Source organism: Cariama cristata, unplaced genomic scaffold (assembly GCF_000690535.1).
Source record: "Cariama cristata isolate BGI_N322 unplaced genomic scaffold, ASM69053v1 scaffold4396, whole genome shotgun sequence".
In the NCBI taxonomy this organism is placed as follows: Eukaryota; Metazoa; Chordata; class Aves; order Cariamiformes; family Cariamidae; genus Cariama; species Cariama cristata.
In genome coordinates, this window is record NW_009623656.1 from 74 (window position 1) to 21,380 (window position 21,307).

The window sequence follows — 21,307 nt, forward strand, 5'->3', positions numbered from 1 at the left end:
ATGTGCTTCATATGCAAGTCAACTTTTGAACGCTTCATACTTCTCAGGGAAGTTTTAAACTATGTACAAACAGATGACGCTCGAACAGGAGTTTGTTCCCCATACAAGCTTGTTTCTCATACCTCAGTCGTTTGCCTTTGACAGGTCATCAGTTCAAGATTTGAGGTAGAAGTAAGTAGCCTATATACTCTGTGCAAAAAAAAATTTTAAAAAAAAAAATAATAGTGTGTTTTGTTAATTTGCACATGGCAGTCTGTCCTCTCAGTCCAGCGATCTGTTCGGTGGCTTCAGCTCATGAACGGAGTCGCACGGCTTGGGCGCGTAACCGTTGGACAGGAGCGCCTGCTTCACTTCTGCTTCGCTCTGCAAATCCAGTAGTGTTGGGGAAATTTCAGGAAGCACGTTCAGTTGCTTTAAGGACCCTCCTGCTGGTGAAGCTCTCACCAAATTAAGGTTGTTAAGCTCTGAAGGTTTTGCTACTGCTGGTGAAGAGCCTGCAAAAAACCCAAAGAACCAGCGTGGTTAGTTGATGCTCAGCCTGCCAGCGCTCCTCATAAAACCAACCCTGCCCCTATCATTCATGCCCCTGGGCCAGTTAAAAAAGCTGATGGGAGAAAACAGGGCTGTGATAGAACCCAGATGGTATTATATTGCATCTCGGGAGAAAAAGATATCCCCAAGGAGACGTGTACCGTGTTTGTCTGCAAGCAGCGGGCTGGTCGTGCTCTCAGGTCTTATTCTGTCGTGGTTGCTGGGGTAGAGGGTCCCGTCTGTTTCCATCCTCTTGCTGCTGGCAATCCCGTTGCACAGCTGAGGATGAAGAAGGCTGGTGCCTGCACCCCTCTTCCTATTTCGTTCCTTGTTGCTCAGTGCGTTTGGGTAGGTATTATCCATAGTCTTCAGGCTCTCCGAGTAGTACTCCGACTCCTTGGGGTAAATGTGGACGTTCATGCTGTCCGTGCTGCCACTGCAGTCCGTGCACACAACTGGCAGGCCGTAGCCTGTAAGGGAGGAAGGGAAAACGGCAACAAAGGAAGATTAACCAGCTGGAAATTGTCAGCACTGAAGCACACAACTTGCGGAAGGAAAAGGCGGCTCTGCTTAGTTCATCTGTCCCTTGGCAGTGTGGGAATCTCTCGCTAAATAACATGAACGTTTCTTGGTTTTATACAGAGCTAGTAAACACCTGCGTTTTTCAGAACTCTGTGTAGTTCCAAGTAATAGGTTTAGTTGGTTGGGGTCTTTTTTACTTCAAAGAAGTTGTGACTTTCTTTTAAATAAACTGTGCGTTTATTTCCTCTTCCAGACTTTCTAGTCAGGGTAGAAATAGAAAGTGGAACTTTCTTTCCTGTACCTGCTTTAAAATACCAAGTTACGTGTCTTATTTTTGTACTGCTGCTTTACAGGGATCGCTGTGAACTCATATTGTTATCTCAAGATACTTTATTACTGTTAGTGGTAATAACAGATGAGCAGAATTCAAAGAAGCAAGCAGGAAGGAGTTTCTAAATGTTGAAAGTTAATTTCCTTAGTGTACTCGACAACTTTCCATCATTAAACTTTACAGCTTCTCCTGGAGAGAAAATTTGTTTCACTGGCTGTTTCTCTGTGGATGTTACAATACAGCATGAGAACAGAAAACACATCCTAAAAACAGAAAAGTATGAGAATAACACCCAAGAAACTGGCAAAGAGCAGAGGCAGGTGTAGTGCCCAAAACAACCTTTAAATTTTGAAAATTAAAAAAATAAAAAAGCTGATCTTTGAAGTTGACAGCCCCTTTAAAGAGCATGAAAAATTTTAACACCTTCAGTTTGAAAGTGCTTTCGCATTTTAGGAATAGCTCAAATCAAAATACCTATCAGCCAGCTGCAAGGAATGGCGAACACAAGCTTTAGTCTGCCTCTTTCTGATGGTTCCTTGAATTCAAACTACCCAAGCCTGATGGAGGATCAAAGCAAGCGGAAGAAATGAAATTTACTGTGCTCACACCTGAGAATCATTCTCGGCTTTTTTTTTCTGAAGGTAACAATTTCTTGTCTTAATGCTGTCTGACTTGGAGGGCTTTCTGATCTGTACAAACACAAAATACCTTTCCAGATTAATGGGTTTTGTACCTGTCTTATCTGGAACAAGCATTCCATCAGCCATGTCTTCAGTTTTCCAAGTATCTTTATTACAGCCGATACACAGCTTTGGCTGTCTACAACCTATACTGGGAGCTTCAACATCTGGACACCTTCCAGCATCAGTCTGACACATACCTGTAAGAAACGAACCATCTGGCTAAAGATTACAACCATCTGCTCTCAGGTAAATGACTTGTTAGTCTTATTTCTATTGTAAAAGCTGCAAAAGGGAGAAAAAAAAAATACAGCAACGGAGGTAACAGATAATTTTAAGCTAACGTTTAATAGAATAAATGCTGTACAATCTCAAGAGAATCTTTGTTCAGAACGCTTATCTTTTCCTTCCTAACGTGCTGTGTTTAAATACTGTAAAATCCCAACATTTAATTTCTAAGCCTGAAGGCAGGGACAGGCAATGCTAATGTATTTTCTAGTAGAGCTTAACTATGGGTAACTCTGGTGCCAAAAAACTAATCCAAAATTAGAAAAAAAATAGTCCTTAGGGCCTGGCTGAGCAGTTTCTGAAGCAGTCTGCTTGTATGAACACTTACTACCAGGAGAGGATAGCTTTGTGAAGTGAAAGACGGATCCTTCTTCTGCCTAAACGCAGTAGCTAGAGAATTGCCTTATAGAGATCTTTCAGATACCTCATAACAAGCACAGAAGTACTTTGTACTCATTTCTACCTCCTCATATCGAGTTCAGATACAGCATTACAGAAAAAATAATTAAACCAGTCCTCACCATTGCTGTCTATGTGTCCGTTCGGCTGTGGGTTATCTACTCTGACAACTGCTTCCTGCCGGTCAGAAAGAGTCCCTTGTGAAGACAAGTAGCTTGGCACGTCAGGAGGCACAATAGTCTCATCTAGAGCAATGGGAGCAGAGAAACGTCAGTTCCTACTAAGATATAAAGGCTTCTGTTTTCAAAGGCATGTAAAATCACATTTTCAAGAGGGATTTGGGACCAGATCTGTAACTGGTATTTTCTGTAGATGCAATGGAAACTGAACTGCCTAAATACTCCATTCCCCTCGGAAGCCCTAGTCTTGAATTTTCGAAGCTTCAAGCTGTGACATACAGTGCCGGTAAAGCCGTTTCGAGTGTTTGCATTTGGCACGGTCAGTACAAGGTACGTGGAGGTGGAACTGTCACTTCAAAACAAGTAAATCCTTCCTTTTCCCCTGAAATTCAGAGTACCTCATTTGACTCAAAGTCCTCTGTCTCCCAAAGTCATGAGTAAAAGAATTCTGGAGAACGGGGTCTTTGATTCAGTTAAGCTGGCAAGTAAATCTAAGCCCCTTAGCTATCCTTGGCTTTCTCCATTTTATATCAGGTAATTTCAGTTTCTCTTGTCACACAAAAACAAGTGAAACTCAATCATGCTAGGCATGAAGCCCGAGATTTTCAGGACTGAAAAAAAAGAGGAGGGGGGGCAGAATCCCACTGACACATCACACTGGTCATATGGTATCCAAAACTTCCTACCTAGCCTGTGTCTTTAAAATCCTACGTCGCATTACATCTAAAGCTAAGCATAATATAGGAAGGCTGCAAATCCCAGCAGGGTGGGGAAGCCTTAGGCTGGTTCTTCCAGAGACTTCTGTTCAAAGACTGCATAACATTGAAGGCAGGACAGTTTATTATCACTGCAACACTTCAGCACCAAAGTACCCCTTTTGGATACCAAGAGGAGGCAATAAACACTACTTCTTCCTCTAAAAAGAGAGGGATACCCCTCATCAGCAGGGCTACAACAGCTCTCACAGGCAACTTGAAAAAGGGATTCCAGCATGAATTTTTCAAGTTTTGAATACAAAGTCTTTGCAAGTACAGATTCCCAAGAAGTAAGACAGGTTCCCAGCATCATGGACATAATCCAGGCTGTCTCAAGAGTTATCATTTATGGTCATGGAAAATCAAAGTAGCAAAGCAACCTCTGAAACTACTGCCAAGTGGAAAAGACCTTTCTGAAGAGCAAGCCAAGAGGGGAAATGCAGCTCTGAACATGCTTCAACAGCACATGAAAGCTGGTTCCAGCTTTGTGAGCCAAAAGAACCACTGAGATAAGCCAACTGCTTTTCCAGTGTGATTGTGTGGCTACCTGACATGCGGATGCAGCCTCAGTGGGAAGTCCAACAGCACAAAAGGTTAGAGGAAGCCTTAGCAGGAGTTCAGAGCTACCTGTGTTAGTGACGCTGTATTCTTCACTCTTTTTCCTGGTTTGGTAGATGATGCAGACCCAGACCAGAGACGTCAGCACGATGCTACACACCACGGCAATGGTGATGATCCCCACAGTGGTACGGTCCTTCCTACAGCTGAGAGACTGTAAGATGCTCACATGGCTGTGGGCGCGCTCCGTCCCCAGAGTGTTGGACATCTCACAAGTATATTTCCCAGCATCCTCCAAGACAACGTTCCTAACGATCAGCAGCTGGTTGCCAGAGGTAAAGTGATGCCTTTCTGTCACAATGAGGGGCTGGTCACCTTTCAGCCAGGTAATGCGGGGAGATGGGCTCCCTGTGGCTTTGCACTGAAGAGCCACAGTCTCACCTACAGACACTACGTGGTCTTCCAGTGGATGAATCAAAGACGGTGTCTCTGCAGAAGAATAAACACAGAAATTAATTCCTGGGGACAATGTAACAACAGATTTCTTTTAACAGTATTGAATGTAACTGATGTTCCTGCAAACAAATACACAGCAACGCACTACACAGCCATGTGCCCAGGAGCATATGGCAGCTGCGAACCACAACAGATCTACCAATCACAACCAAGGCCTTCACATAACCAGTTGGCTTTAGTCTTCCCAACAAAGAAACCCCCGAGGACAAGGGGCAACGGCTGACACTCATGAATTATTTTGTAGGGCAAGAGAGATGGAGTCCAATTCCCTTTTGAAGTAATTTTCCCAGACAGCAAACAGGTGGTTGGAGGGGCTTCCTTGGCACAAGAGGAAGTGAGACTTACAGCGCCTTCTCTCAATTAGCAGGGTATTTGTCATTAGTTAACTACAGTGTAAAAGAATGAAACAAGACTAATGCAGAGCACTGCCTCTTTGTCCGTTTTCTGTATCTGCAACTGCTGAACAGCCTGAACAGCAATCCCTTCCAGTTCCCACTTCCAGACCACTTGGTCTCTTGAGGCACTAACGCATCTTACCCAGGACAGTCAGTGTGGCATTTGCAAGCACAGACCCTGCAGAGTTCTGTGCCGTGCAGCTGTAGACACCCATGTCTTCTATCTTCACGTCCGTAATGAAGAAGACATCATCGTCAGGCATGACATGCATGCGGCGTTCTCGGGCCGCAGGGAAGTCCGTGCCCCCATCCTTCTGCCAGGCAATTTGTGGGGTGGGGTGTCCTTCAGCTGCACAGTCCAGCCGTGCCGTTGTCCCTGTCCGGCTGGTGACGTTGTGGGGAGTTTTGATAAATGAGGGCAACACTGATAAAGAAAAACAAGAAAAAACGATGAGCAATTCCATGGGGAAAACACCATCTTCTGGGCAGTTCTGTTTTCCTTCCTAGGCAGGAGATTAATATGGTAATTACCCATAGGCAAAAGGATGGCAATCCGCTTTCGTAGGACGTATCTAAACTGCTGTGGACTCACCCTGTGTTTCTACGGCACATACCTGTCTGCAGTATCCAAGACCCCCCTCCACTCAGCATCATTAGAGCTGGGATTAAAGCTAATTTTCTTCTGCAATTAACCTGGAAAGAAACCCCATTATCTCTCCTACAGAGAACTTTCAATCACTACAGTCCCTCTTCTTTGTATCCTTTTGTATTTTCATTGTCATTTGCCCATTTCATTGGGCAAAGAATCTACCGGAACAGCCAAAGAGAGGCAGCTAAAGCCGTTAAGAACATGCTGACGTGCTTGGCTGGACGGCAGCCAGCACAAGCCTGGCTTGTGCTCCTCACAAGGCACTTCTCAGCATCCACTGAGATGCAAGCAGCTGGCGTGAAGAGATTAAGAGCTCCTCCCTATCAGGAATGGACACTCAGGAGTCACTGCCTGCCAAAAGTGGGTTCCAGAGAATAGTACCAGCTAAGGCTGAGGAAAGGAATGAGAAAGCAGCTTCCTACTCACCATTAACAGTGAGCCGGGCCTTGTTGGAGTAGGTAGAGCCAAAGTGGTTGGTGATGATACACTGGTAACGCCCTTCGTGGGCAAAGGTGACATGCCGGAGGTGCAGAATGGTGGTGTACTCCATCACCTCACCATCCTTTGCCCGCACATGGGCAAAGTTCTTGATCTCGGCATTGTGCAGCATCTCGTTGTCTTTCTTCCATGCAAACATCATGGGGGAGCTGCTACTGCTAGCGGCCGAGCAAGTGAAACGGATATCCTTCCCAAGGACAGCCACTGTTGTCTCGGGCTGGATGATGATCTGCGGCTTGGGGAAATCATCTAAGAGAAAACAGCAGGCATAGTTAGTTCTGGACTATGAGGAAAGACTGGAGCAAGCAAAGAGATGCAATGAGAAATGAGTAGTGAAAGATTATTGCATCCACCGTTGTCTACACCAGGAAAGCAACTTGCTCTTGCAAAGAACTCCACCATCGAGACTGGCTCTGCAGTGCAGACGTGCCATACCCAACTCCACTGAGTGGGTGCTCTACACTAGGACTCTCATTCCTCTGGTTCCTTCTGTTATCAGTGGACTGAGGTGGTCGCTTAGTGACCTCAAACACCTACAAGATGCCTAGCTCTCTTCACCAATGTAGCTGAACCTCAGAAAGATACTATGGTCCAAAGAAAATGTCCTTCCTTGTACAACCCATGCATGAAGAGCAGTACTGTACTTAAAACTTCACCTCCAGGTCTGCATTAGCATGAAGCAAGAGGACACTTAAAAGGGCTGCAAATGCCACCTCTAGGGATAAATGCTCACGGTCAAGGTGACTGCAGCACGCACTGTCAAAGCAGCAGCAGCTGGATTTCTGTATTTGCCTGTCACCTGTCTGGGGTGGAAAGCCTTGCACGCTCTCTCTCTCTGCCCTAAAGATTGTTGGTTTTAGCAAGGTTCCAAGCAGATTCATTTATTAGATTTCTGCAAATGGTGTAATTTAATATTTGACTACACTTTAATTAAACAACCAGGCCTCTGGAACCAGGAGTATTAGTGCCTGGAGGACTTGGCAGGCACCAGAGAAGCAAAGCTGTCTTCGCTTCGTGATGTTGCTGTGGGGATGGAGTCTTCATGATCTCTCCTTCCAGATGAACGCAGCAAGCCTCCCAGACTCGCTCAGAGGCCACCTACGCAGAGCCCTACCACTCTGGGATGAAGAGGGACATGGGACAGCAGCTGGACGGAAGCTTTTGCTCCGTGTTGAATGCAAGTCATGCATTCAACTTAGTTAAATAGTGTTTTCAAAAGCTCATTTTTCCTTCATCAAACAGCCATGTGCAGCTCCACCCAGGACCCACACTGGCTGGCTCCACAGCACAGGGTTTGGCTCACCAAGCCAGGCCTTTATTTTGCTCAAAGGCTGGATGCACGAGCAGCATCACTTTGGCCTCCTCCGATCATTTACATTTCTCTTCTTTACGAGAGAGGTAGTAGATGTTTGTGTATGCTGGGTATTAAGTAAAGCTGCTTTGCAACCACAGCTCGGGTGCAGTCAACTGCAGTGTTTGGGTGGAAGAACAGCAGTAGATGCTGTTTAGCAGAAAAAACAACCGTAAGAGAAAAAAAGATGATAATGCAACTGTTAGCTGTCGAATGGTTCATGTGTAATGCCTTACTGGCCCAAAAAGAGGAGCTGTGATGGAGAGATTCTCCTCTGCTTTTTTTTTTTAACCCTTTGTTATCTCCAAGAGAGAGAAAAGATGAGTGAAGAACACAAAGCCACAGAAGAAGCTCAGAACACTGCAGTGTGAAAAAAATTATAGCTGCAGTCTTGGTAGTATCAAACCGCGAGGACTAGGGAAGTCTCTGTGCAGCCCCATCTGGAACTGGAACGAGCCTTAGTCCCGTTTGATTTAATACTTGGGGAGCCCTGTAAGGAATACACTAGATGCAAGCAATGCGCTATGTGGTTTTGGTGGGAAATAAATTGTAGCCAATGACAAATTTTTAAAATGCAGGCTTGGGCTGCCTTTGATCCCATTGAATAACAAAACAAAACAGAAACCCTCTCATAATAACATGCTAGTAGTCAAAGAAAATGTTTCCCAAGTGAGTCCTCCCCTTCATACAACCTCAAAACACACAGGCAAGACTTACCACACACAAAACTTTCTGGCAGGATGGCAAAAATGCTCTTGCTTTTTAGTGACTCAGGATGGGCGCAGGTGGCCACCACAAAGGATTGCAGCTCTTTCTCAACTAACCACTGGGGCAACCATTTCAGCTGGCAATCGCAGAGGAAGCTGTCGCTGTTTATGTGGCTGCAGGGAAACAAAACCAACACGAGCCTGCTGTGAGTCCTGCACAGAGAGAAGGCTGGAAAGCTCACAGCCCTTTCATGTTAGACACATTCCTACCTCCCGCCCAGCATGGGTGGAAGGAAAAAACAGGACTGCAGGGTTGTCTTCGAGGCACTAATGATGTTAAATACGTAACACATTTGAAGAGCATTTCATCTCCACATAGAGCAACCCACTGCTGTACTCCAATGACACTTCCTAGTGCCTTATATTTATTAACCAGCTTCCAGAGCGATCCCCAGGAACAGATGAGCAATGCCATCCCTGGCTTAAGTGAGAGAAACTGAGGCAGATCATCTACAAAGGAGACACACAGTGGAGGCACAAGTCAAGAGGACAGCCCATCCTGCTCCCATTTCTCGTATCTAATTACCGCACATGCTCCTTCTCTGCCTCTGTGGTCTGAGCATCTTTGGTGCGGACTGAATTCAGGACTTAATTACTGAACAGTGAGAGGATGCCAAGTTCCCACTGTAAGACCTTTAGTCCCCTCAGTGGCCAACACCAGAGGAGTAAGTGGAGGAGTAAGGTACATGTTCACACACCAGCATCACCAGGGATAAGAGGTGTAGCTGATGTTGTGTTTACTGATTAACAGAAGCAGTGGAAAAGAAATTACTGAAGATGTTTGTGTAAACCCAATACAAACAGTGACTAGTTTGGAAAGCAAAACACAGAATCATTTCTCAGCATCCTTAACAGGAACTTAGCACCTTCTGTTAAGAAAAGAGCTGTGAAAAAGGGGCAAATAAAAGGGAAGCCTCAGGATTATTTTTTTAAAATATTCTGGGCCAAACTGCAGCTCAGCATATCTCTGAGACCAGTGAAGAACTGCAAGTTTACACCAGGGAATTCAGACTTTGGTCTGGTTTGGTCCAAGATCCTAGGAAAACCCAGTCTGAGCCCTCAAATCGAATGTGAGGATGCCTCAGAGACTGGGAAAACGGCCCCAGACAGGGGTGTCCTGTCCTGCAATATTGCAAGTTCTCCAAGAGCAGGATATCAAGCGCACAGCAGAATCCCAACTGCAGCACTGTGTGGTAGGAAGATGTGAAACTCCTCCACTTTTTCTACCTGATAACCTCGGGAAATCCTGAAGTCTGAAACTAGCCAGGAAAGGGGAAAAGAGAGAAATGGACTGGAGGGGGAGGGAATGAGGGAACATAGGGATCTGATTTTCCAAAGTTGTCCACTTTGCTGTACTAGAAAGATGCGTAGCCCCTGATACACACGATGGCATAAACACTGCTGGCTAGCTGGGCCAGGTCACAGACACCCTTAGTATTTAAGACTTCAGTACAATGCATTCTGCAGGTCTATGTCCCCTATCTGAAAGCCACTTTCTCTATGGTATAAAGGTTCCTTCACAATATCTGGGATCCCACAAGCTCTTCTCTAATAAGATCAATCTTTTGTCTTGATTTTGTTTCAAGAACAAGTGCAAAACATAAGGTGGTTAAATGAACAATGGACATGCAATGTCTATCTTATTCATTCCCCAGTCACTGGTATTAAATGTCATTGCTAACAGTGACCATCTGATTCCCATTTCCAACATCAGGAAGAAGAATCTAAACATGCCCAAATACCAACTAAGTGATTTCTTGTTCCATAGACATTGCACTACTCCAGAAAGTAGCAATGCACTGACAGTAGATTAAATATTTATGGAGGAGAGAAAAGGAAACCAGGCAAGACTGGAAACAGTGTCTGATAACAGTACAGAGCCCCAGCCTGGAGCACAGGCAGCAGCTCTGATAACACATCTGTATTTTTACACCAGAAGGCTGGATGATGACAAGTGGATCCAGTTCAAATGGTGCTTATCACTGAAATGTCAGTACTGTATGCAAACCCTAAACATAGGTACAGCAAAGGAGCAGATGGGCCATGGGGAATTAAATCAGTGGCAGTGTGAGAAGGAGAGACGGCTAACAGGACCAAGGCTGGACTTCCTGAGCGGAGATGAATAATTGCACAGATGCGAACCTGCTGGAAGAACCTGTTCCGATGATCTAATTTCACTCACTATTAAATGCAAGATGTTCCCGTGACATCTACTCGTGTGTAAAAATACCCTACAGAGGAGGACAGAGGGTAGGAGGAAATAAATGAGTGGTAATGCAGATAACACCCCGTTGGAAACAACGTGCTAATTCTCACGTCCAAGGCAAGAAGGATCCCTGCCTCCATAATGGTGTGTACAGTCCAATTACTTACAGCTGCCGCAGGCTCTTCATCTTAGCAAAAGCATCTGCTTGAATCGAGCGGATGGCGTTATCCCCAAGGTTCCTGCAGAACACAACCAAAGGCAATGTGAACAAAAGAGATGCTATGGCTGTGACAAAGTCTCGCCCACATTTAAGCAATAACTCCAGTTGCAGCTGATTTGGTAACTCCTTGTTAAGGCCATAGGCACTTGCAGCTCATAGAAATGGTTTTCCACAAAATGCTTTAATATTGAATAAGTATTGCCAAATAATAGTCAACCAACAAAAATTATGGGACCAAATCACTAAGTCATTCCATATGGCATCTTCTCACTGCACTTCCACAATCTCGGCTACCTCCATCATCCATAGCTTAGAAATTCCTCAGCCCCCTCAATAACCAAAGATAGTCAGGAATGTCGTATCCCAGGCCAGACCTTCAGCAAACATAAAGAAAGCAAATACTTGCACTAAACGGCATCTGAGAAGTTATTTGAAAGTCACTTTGAGAGGATACATTGTTTGAAAAACAATGCAATGTTTCCAAAAGAAGGTATTCTTAAAAGCTTCCCTCACAACTATTGCCAAATAAAAAATTCACTTGTCCTCTGAAAAAGGATAGTGTCAGATTTAGGGCTTAAGTTTACTAAGTGAAGTGTGGACTGAGAAGCACTGCTTGCAGAGGAAAAATCTCAGCAGAGCATTAATAAGGGAATCTTTATCTGGGAAAGTACCCCCCGAGTCAGGCAGCCCTAACCCTTCAGTATGCTCTCAATGGTCGTAACACTTCGTACAATCAACAGTCAATAAAACATCTAGAGCAAAATCACATATACTTAATTCAGAAAGGAAGTTATTCATGAATCACTGCTGGAGTCATCAGCCTTGGGACACAAAAAAAAAAAAAATAATTACATAGCGGCAGCCAAAACTTCCTTCTTGCAAATCGCTCTAAGGCAGTTGTGCTGAATGGGGATGTTTGGTGCCTGCATCGTAAGCAGTCGTCTGCAACGTGTGTCACTGCCAGAGCTGAGATTTAGGAGGAAGTTGGGGCAAGGGAGGAGGAGAGAGCGCTACATCTGAAATAGCATATTTTCATTGCTAACAGCTTACAAAGAAGCAATATGCAAGTCAAGGCGATATTTATCCAAGAACAAATAAAAAAATTAAGAGCATGCAGATTTGCCATATGTTCTATAACTTTGTTCCTGGCACAAAAAAAGGCCAAAGTTGAGGCGGACTTATAATGAGAAGGAAGCAGGTGGCCCCCACAAATGGACTGGCTTCTCAGTTTACAAAGACACTATTAAATTGCTAGCAGATCTCTCAAGCAGCTACTTTTGGCAGACCCCCCTTCCCAAACTCTGAGGCATGGTGGGTTACTCACAGGTGCTCCAGGGCCTCCAACCCTGAGAACGCTTTCTTGGCCACCGACTTGATCTTGTTTCCAAATAGAGTTCTGCAGTTTCCAAACATCCAGTGCCAGATAAACAGAAAGAAAATGGGGAGAGGGGAGCAGAAAAAGAAGGAACAATTAGCGTGGCTTTATCTGATATACCCGCTCAGTGTAAGTCCCAGGAAATCTGAACTACACAGAGAGTAAGAGGGCTGAAGTATACTTGCTTTCCTGCCCCGAAATTAAATCCTTTTATCTGTATTCAAATTTAACAGTGCTGACAGCACAAAAGGGAATGTACCATATCACATAAAAAGGCAGGTTTGCTCCAGTGCTTAGAAACCAGCTTGCTGAGTAATAGAAGGTCCCCTCTATTCTTTGCAGGCTGGCTGTGGACAGGAGTAAGTGCAATGACAGTTTAACAAGATTTTGGTCTCTCCCTGCAGCACTTTTCATTTCTGACTTCTTCCCAGATAGTAAAAGAGAGGTAATTTGTTCACTGCTGCTTGGCCTGAACGGACATCCAAACACAAGGGCTGAGGGCTGTCTCTTGGCTGCACGTTTACACAGCCACTAACTGAAGTGACTGCTCACTTCCTTCCTTGGCTTATTATAAATACAACAGCAAAGAATATAATGCAATAAATAATAGCTGAGTGGTAATTTCAAGGGGCGAAAGGAGGAAGAAAAAAGGTAATGTGCAGAGCTGAGGAGCATGCTTGCTTGCATCTGTGACCAGAGAGCACTCCTCCGAAGCAGCAGACAGTACTACACAGTGGCAAGAAGGGGACTATCAGCAGGCAACAGCCAGCTGGAGCGATCACAGCCCAGCTGCTATCTGCAAAGTAACAGTTCTCTATAAATATTGACCAGTGGTGATCAGTCAGGGGCAGGGTTCAGGCAAAATGGATAGTCTCCTCACCTGTCTTAATAAAACATCAAACAATGTCATTAATTAGGAAATGCTTTCCTTCCCCAGGTTCTCTCTGTCTAAGGTTTATCTTCCAGGTGCATCTTTCATCACCACCTGCTTCACATGGTGTCCAATGCGAGTCGTCACTAACACCTCAGGTAAACTGGCACATCTGGTGCTGCATTTGATTGAGTTTTCCTTCAAGATTTTTCCTTCAATATAGGGCGCAATCTATACCTGCACCCTAAAAGGCTCTAAAACTATGATGGTCCCACTGCTTGCTACTGGCTCGGGAAAGGAGGCTGGAGTAGAAGATGAAGTATGTGCAGCCATTACATGAGCAAATACATTTGCAGGAGCTTGTTAGGGCTTTCCGCAAAGCACCCTTCAAATGTCAGGATAATTTGGTGTCTCAACACTGGCACCCAGAGAGCCCAGTTTCTGTGTGGATGAAGCAGTGGATGCCACAACAGGTGGAAAGGAAAATTGTGGCTCATCACGCTGTTATGACAGTGAGGACTGAGACTGTATCACAGTCTGTCCTTGCAGCCTGTTGTCTTTGGAGGAAAACTGGGTGCTGGCCACTGGGCAACACTATGACCCCGAGTAGGTCCTCACAAAATCAATCACCCTGATGGTGGTATTGCCGGATAAGCCACCACTCTAAGCCTTGAGTAGATAGGAAAGGCCATTTACTCCTAGCTCCATACAAAAGGTCTGTGGCCTCAGAATCACAAATCTTACCATTCTAGAGCAAAACACAACCAAAAGCTTCAGTTTCAGGCAAAGCCACCTCTCATCCTCCACAGTGAGACACAAGCTTGAAGCCCTTTCTTATGCACAGAGTTAACTTGGTACAAAACCATAGCTGAATCTTCAGAGCAGTGTCCCTTTGTTAATTATTTGAAGCGAGAATAAAGAGAGCTATCATAGGCATGCTGGTAGCAGATTAAAAGCTCCAGATAGCTGCAACCTGCTTTATCAACATTATCATTCTAAATATCTACAGCCAGCTTTAGTGGCTTGTTACAGCACCAAAACCAGGGTACCAGAGGTGCTATTTATTGCCTGAGTGTGTGTGGCTTTTTGCTCTGGGTGAAATCCCCCAAGCACCAAAGGATGTGTGCAATCAAGCGTACCATCATTTGGTAAAAGGGATGTTGTATTAATGAAGGCTTTGAAAAAAACATTAGAACGATTAATATAGTAAATAATTTACTATATGCAAACTCTGGTCATATGGCTGCACCCATACACACTAATTTCTGGAGCCGTACTCCTAAATGAGGGTGTTGTGCTAAGCTTGGGTTTGATAACTGGAGATTTCTATTTATCGTTCATAGTGAATCTTGGACTTTGAAAATTGGAGATACTGATTACATCTGTTTACTTATCTGTGCAGAGATAAGCAGTATGTCTGGGGATGTGAATACACAACGTATACACCACTTGGCTCACACAAGTTTACGGCTATATACATGAGAAATACATAGCACACTGGTAATAAAGCCATGCCCCAGCAAACTCATTAAAATCTTTCTGCTTTTCAAATTTCAGCTAACCACTTCTCCAATTCTGAAATGGTTTGAACCCAGCGGCCCCCTTCAAAGGGCTGTGGCATGCTGGAATGCAAACGCGGCGGTATGCAGCTCCACAATTAGCCTGCCTGCTGCAGTCCACAAACGCTCCTCCACTGTCGGCAGAGCTAGGCGCAAGCGTGCTCTCCTGGTGATTGCATAAGTGTAATTACACGCTAGGCACGCAATTCATTAGAAAGCAGCATTTTCTCCTCCAGCCAGTTTTGCACCTGCAGGAAGATCTCACTCACTGAGTGAGCCATCAAAAAACCGGTTACATTTAGCAGCTTGAATAATTAGGAAACTCCTTGCTCCCCAGCGATTCCACTGATGCTTTTTATGCTTCGGTGCTTCTCAAGTCCCTCTTTCTTGAAGCAACATTTTAATTTAGGCCTCTGCTCTCCATCCTGGAGAGCTTCATATATAATTCACAGAAGGCTAAAGTGACTGGCCTCCCCACCTCTCAGTTTAACACCTTCATTTCAGTGAACAACCCGCTCTGTGCTAAATCCTTTCAGAGGCTAATCTTTGCCAGATCAAAGGGATTGCTTTTAAGGCAATCTCCACAGAGCTGAGGTGATTATTAATTCATTGGAAGGTCTCCTCTGAAGTGCCCATTTATTTTTTGTATGCTAATGCAGTTAAAGCTGGTTGACGGTTTAAACACAGGCCCTAAATCATGCAGTGAAATGTTTGCTGTAAAGGCTGATATTTTATTTACAAAAAAATCCTGCCAGCAAGAATGATACTCAATTCATCCTTAGACAAAACTGCAAGTTTGGGATTTACGTGCTGATGAGCTAAAACAAACCTGAGCAGATCTCTTTAAAAGTGACCACTCCCAAGTGTCCCCAAAATACTTCAGGAAATATAATGAAATAATCTCATATTTTGAGGGGTTTTCTAGCCTTACTCTCTGGCTGACAATGAATGACCCCAGCAACCTGTCTGTGTCACAGCAGGTTTGCTGTTTGGTAATCAAACCACTCCTGTCTGCCTGGGACCAACCTGATCCACATGCTCTTCCAGGCTATGGAATTTGCTGCAATCCCCCGCCCCAAACCACAGGCACATCCCCATCCTTGTGTTCAACAGGACTCAGAACTGGCCCGAGCCCGTGTGCAATGAAAGACAGAGGTCCACAATGTGAAAAAAGATGCAAACCCAGGTTCTTTAGCCTTGCACAAACCCTTCCCGCATCCTCTGCTACTGGCAGACAAAACTGGTCATCGTTTGAAGCCCTTCCTTGTGCTGGATGATAAATATCAGATCGGGCCATGGCTATTTCACAGCTCTCTGAGCTGCTCTGCCCAAAGCTCCAAACACACAACCCTGCAGGCTGCCTCTGCTCCCTTCCTTCCTCCTCCCGCTCCTTGCCGTACCTCCTGGCCTCTGCCTGACCCCCACAACTCAGCAGCGCTCATTTCTCTTGGTTGCTGAGTCAATTCTTTTACTGAACTCTTCCCCTCAATGCTGTCTCCTCTGGCTTTTCACCTCCCTCCGGTTATCTTTACCCAGCATTTCTAACATATCCAAATCACTTGGGATCACCACTTTTGCTCCTATGCCAGTGGCCATGTTGGAAGGATGCCCTACGGTGGATGTCGCACCAGGACAGCTCTCTCTCTCTCTCTGCTCCTTTCCTCGTCCTTCTCTCCCTTGTCAAAGCAGCACTACAGACTCACAATCCCGCAGCCTGCAAATCCCTCTGGAGAAAGCCTCTGCTCCCGCTACCCTTCTAGCCGCTCACATGGTTTCACTGGTTTCTTCAGACAAACCAAAAACTTCAGCAACAGCAGCGAAGGACTCTCTTACCCACCATATCTGCTCCTCTGCCTTTTTTCTAGCAACTCGTGGGAAGATTCCCTGACTCCATGTGCACAGCAATTCCTACTGACCTCTCTCTCTCCCACACTTCTTCTACCTCCCTGCCTGACTCTCCTGGTCCTTAAGTCCTTCTCTGCCTTCTGCCTCACTTCACTCACAGCTACAACTTCGTTCCCCTCTCCTTGGATCCAGTGACTCCCCTCAACAATGATCAAATGCCATCTATGTCTGTGACTTCAAATTTTTCTTCTCTAAGCATTACATCCGCGCAAATCCTGCCATGGCTCTTCCCACTCCCCCAGGAGTCTCTAATGAGAGCACGACAATATACCGCCTGCCAGGATTCATTCTAGCCATCTGCTATCCATCGAGGTACTTTTACTGCACCTCTGGCTGTGTCATCTCGGCATCAGAGAGAGCGTGATGGGGGGGTGCTGAGAACTTAAACAAAGGCAAGAGGTAATGATTAGAAAGACTCTTGATTTGTCACAAGCCATCAGAGACTTCTCTGACAGGGTTGATTTATAGAGCCGATTTCAAATGGAATACGAACAAGTACAGAGCAATGTGAAAATACTTGCAAGGGCCAAGCAAGCTATAAACATTTGCAAGGCGCATGCTTGCCTTAGGTTTCTTTTTATCTCTTTAAGAGCCTATGCCCCATGGTGCCTTTTATTGTCGCTGCACATGGAAGCAAGCCCAAAAGATCACTCTCAGACAGAGTATCCCACAGAAACGAATCCTGTTTCAATCCTCTGTTGTAACAGGAAATAGGGTGATTTTTCTCTTCTGTTTATTGTTATTTGCTGCCTCAATCAGTGCTTCGCTGAAGACTGCAAGGGGTCTTTTTTGTTGCTGTTTGCTTTTAGAAGCGAGGAACAGTTGTGCTGAATCTTATAGATGAACACAACTGAAGTTTTCTCTCTCCTGTGTCTCTGAACTACAGTATGTGGCACCATCTGTTAATTGCTTTAAAAGGACTATAATCGCCTCATATCTGCTTAGTAGCACAAGTGCTTGAGAACCACATCTGCACTCTTGCAGTGAGCCTGCAAAACTACTATGTCTCAGATTTTCTGTTGATTTTTATCTCACTCCAAAGGGAGGAAGGCTGTGTTGCAGGGGAGAGACCAAGCCCCACACAGGCACAGAACACAACTGTTTTGCAGAACTTCAAACCCAGGGATACTCACAGCTTGCTTAGGTTTTCTAGGCCTGTAAAGGCTCCGTTGGTATCTTCTATTGTGCCCGAGATGTCGTTGTGGTCCAGTTCCCTGGGGAGAGGACAAGAAAGAGCTCATAACCAGTGTCTTAGTCCTAGGCTCATCGTTAAAAACAAATGGAAGAAAGTTTGAGAATCCCACACAAAGATCCTCCCATTTTCTCTTGACAGTTATCAGAAAAAGCAGAGTCCTGCAGCAAAGCAGCACTAATCACTTTTCCTGCACTGACCTATGCTGAGACGGTGCATTCCAAAAACAGCCCTGGCTTTTTCCTAGCTGAAACCCTCTGTTTCTGAGACAGCAGCATGAGCAGATAGCTACTTTTTAACAAGTAGGTTTCAGTCCTTTTCTAATTCTATGCATCCAAAAAGGAGGAAGAAAATAAAGTCCCAAAACTAAACTGAAAGAAACAGCTGTCCTTAAATGCTACTATCATGAATTAAGATAACTTTGGTTATTCCAACCTATACATGTATTTGTCTATAGCTGTATCTTAGGAAGATGATGCGGTGTATTTTCTATGAAGCTGCATTTTTTTCTGGCAATGAACTTGAAAGCTCAACAAAGGAAAGCACCGTGATCCCTACACAAGCCTAACTCTCTGTATAACCACTTCTTTTAAAAAATAAAGACTAAGAATTCCTTTTTCAGAGTTAGCTTCTTTTGGCTTTCAAATTGACCATCAATTACAAGAGTCAAAGAGGTCTGAAGAAAAACAAGCACACAGAACAAACACAGAGATCCACAAAAGCTGTTTAAACAAACTGTTTAAAAATCCTTCCCTCCTAGCTTTAATTCCAGCTAGCAATGAATACCCAGCAACACAGACACAAATTTATCATTTCTAATGTTAAGTAAAAAGAAAGAAAAAATACATAGACTTTGTTGGTTTTGTTACATCAATCTAATTTAAAATCTAGCAGAACCCAACAACAAAGTAAACTTAGCCATCCAGATAACACCCCGGAACTCACAGGTACTTCTTTCACACCTGTTGAAGATTATTATCAGAACATTTCCAGTTTAAAAATATGAAGACCAAAAAAAGAAAAAAAACCAAAGTCTTCTGCATTTTGCAACATTCCAGACACAGGCATCATAGTGTAGCTTCTGGGCTATGCAGCACAAATACATAATAACCCATAAGAAGAGAACAGAAATTTAAAAAATCCCACAGTTTCAATATTGGCATGGTTTTCCTCAGCCGAGATGGAGCTGAGACTTTTGCTCTCAGTACCTAAGCTGGCTGCAGTCTTTGCTTGTTTCTTGGCTTTGGCATGTGTACTAAACGTGTGAAGGGAGATGGCCAAAAGCCACAATTCCTGCTTCTCAGCTGGCTTCAGCGTGAGACCTGAATCTCATGTCCCTGGGGAACCCTGGCCTTAGCCGGCATCATTGTGGATGTCAGGGTGATCTGTGGGTTGGTCTGTGCCAAAGGGATGGATAAAAACTCAACATCCCCGCGGGGTGTGGGCACACATAATGCTGTGGTGGTATAAGAGACAAGTCCAGGAGAGACAATTTGACGTGCTGGCATTTTCACCACTATCTAAGCGGGGTAGGAGCAAATATGTCCTCCTGGAGCTAAGTTTCTGCATTTCCCCTATGGTTGCCAAGCCAATGCCTGTTGTTCTGTTTGTTTAAGGGCAAATCCCTTCTCAGACGTTTCTCCTCTTCAGTTCTACCATAGGCTACTGGTCTTTGGACCAGCAAACCCTTTCCCATGGCAGAGACAGACAAGTGGGAACAGCCTGTAGGAGCTTTGACACACACTTTTATTAATTGACTGCCACACATTGTGTTTTCTTGAAAAAGGAAAAGAAAATGGTATTGCTTGTTCATCCAGAGGCAACTCAAAGGTTTAGTGTTAGAAAGGAGGAATAAAAACCTTTTTAACAAATGAGTGAAAACAGAGAGAGAGAAAAAAAAAAGAGTGGGGTATTTTGGCCTAGCTCTCTTTGTATTCAAACTCCTCTCCCAGCCCCTGTTGCCAATTTCCTATTCTTTCTGGCTGGCTGAGCTTGAATGCTCGCAGCCTTGTTAATCATTGTGCTCTGAGGTCTCTGGGCCTGACCTCTATTTGAATAGCTCCACATTTCAGCAGTTTCACACCCACCAAAGGCTCCCCAACAATAGGCCATAATTAAAGCATGCTCGGGTCTTTTTCACCAGGTGCAGGACCCAATAGGCCTTTCTCTTTATTAAATTAGAGCTCACTCACACACTCCCTCTCCGCCTCCCCCCTCTGCCCTAGACATAAAAGAGGCTCCACATTCACTGCAAGGCAAAGAGAACTACCAGCTCCCCTTCCCCTCCATTTTTCTTTGGAAACCTTTAGTTCCGGTCTTGACAGCTGCCTCAGAGAGGTCCCCTTCTGAATGCCCAGTGGCTGAAAGGCTTTGGCTTAAGTTTTAAAAAAGGAGAAAAAAAGCAAACAAAACCCAAACTCACTTTCCAGTCACTTCCTTCACTGTGAACTTCAATAAAGGAAAGAGTAAGATGCAAAAAGTACTGTAAAGAGGGGAGATCTCTCCGTTCCCATTTCCTTTTAATTACTCGGGCTACAATGAGCTTCTGAAGAGGAATAAAAGTATCAAAGTGTGTTTTTTTTCTTTTGAAGGAAGAATTAAATCGGTCTGCTGAACTCAACCAGCCTGGGAGCAGGACAGTGCTGTAACACAGACTGTGGGAACTTTGTGGTGTCCCAGATGAAGGTGCTGAGCCCGCAGCCTCTGGAGAGATGAGGAGAGAGAGGAGGAGAGCAGCCAGCAGCTCAGCAGGTACAAATCAGGGAGAACAGAGGCAACACAGCTGCAGGAATGGACAATTATGAGAACTGGATTCCCCATCTTTCGACGTTTCTAAGGCAAGCCCAGATGTACTTCAATCTCACGTAGCTCTTGGGTTTAACAGTGCATAATAGCACAATTGTACAGCTGGATTCCCAGAGGAGGTCAGATTGATCTGTCTAATGGTCTCCACTAGCCCTAAAACCTTAGAAGCTGGTATACAGACTAGTAAGCTCATTTCCAGCGCCACTTTTCCAGGATTCATGTTGTGTCAGTGACTTTAAAATAAAAGTCTTTGGTAAATGGCCATAGGCACTACTGGATCATTTTGCAATTTAGTATTAGGGCACATAAAGTTGTCTCTTGATAGCATGGCAACTTTTATGTTGTTCAGGGGTTATCATGAAAATCACAGCAACAGAACATTTCATGACCCAAGTGAGCCCAGTTCTGCATTAAAGAGAAAGACTTCTGGTTACTCTCATGGCACCCGCAGCAGCTTCTTGCTCCCATAGTTGGACCCAAGACTGGGTGAAGCTTCATGTGCTGTTACACTTCTGGTATAAACATATCCCAAGCCCAACCTCTAAATTTCTTGGTTTTGCCATTGTTTTTTTCTTCTTAACACTATCTTAACCCAGAATTTTAAATCTATTATTCAATTAAAAAAAAAAAAAAGTAATAGCATGCAAAAATGCTCAATAGCACATTTAAGAGGATATTTGAATTTCCAGTGTTGTCAGTGGGAGGAAACATTCCCTACTCGTCCTGAGTGCAGAATGAAACTGTCCTTTCCTAAG

At 44.5% G+C, this 21,307-nt stretch overlaps 1 protein-coding gene across 1 annotated transcript in view; it reads right to left on the reverse strand.

Annotated features, from left to right (window-relative positions):
• Nucleotides 1–261: 261 nt before the first annotated feature.
• LRIG1 (leucine-rich repeats and immunoglobulin-like domains 1) overlaps nucleotides 262–21,307 on the reverse strand; it is a gene marked incomplete at its 5' end in the record, with an annotated part of 55,863 nt that continues 34,817 nt past the window's right edge. Inside the window, 11 exons of the mRNA XM_009702823.1 lie at nucleotides 262–494; nucleotides 693–1,001; nucleotides 2,118–2,282; nucleotides 2,874–2,996; nucleotides 4,313–4,732; nucleotides 5,297–5,578; nucleotides 6,230–6,550; nucleotides 8,370–8,533; nucleotides 10,793–10,864; nucleotides 12,170–12,241; nucleotides 17,689–17,769. Of these exons, the coding sequence (XP_009701125.1) occupies nucleotides 262–494; nucleotides 693–1,001; nucleotides 2,118–2,282; nucleotides 2,874–2,996; nucleotides 4,313–4,732; nucleotides 5,297–5,578; nucleotides 6,230–6,550; nucleotides 8,370–8,533; nucleotides 10,793–10,864; nucleotides 12,170–12,241; nucleotides 17,689–17,769 (2,242 nt within the window). The remainder of the gene's footprint in view (nucleotides 495–692; nucleotides 1,002–2,117; nucleotides 2,283–2,873; nucleotides 2,997–4,312; nucleotides 4,733–5,296; nucleotides 5,579–6,229; nucleotides 6,551–8,369; nucleotides 8,534–10,792; nucleotides 10,865–12,169; nucleotides 12,242–17,688; nucleotides 17,770–21,307) is intronic.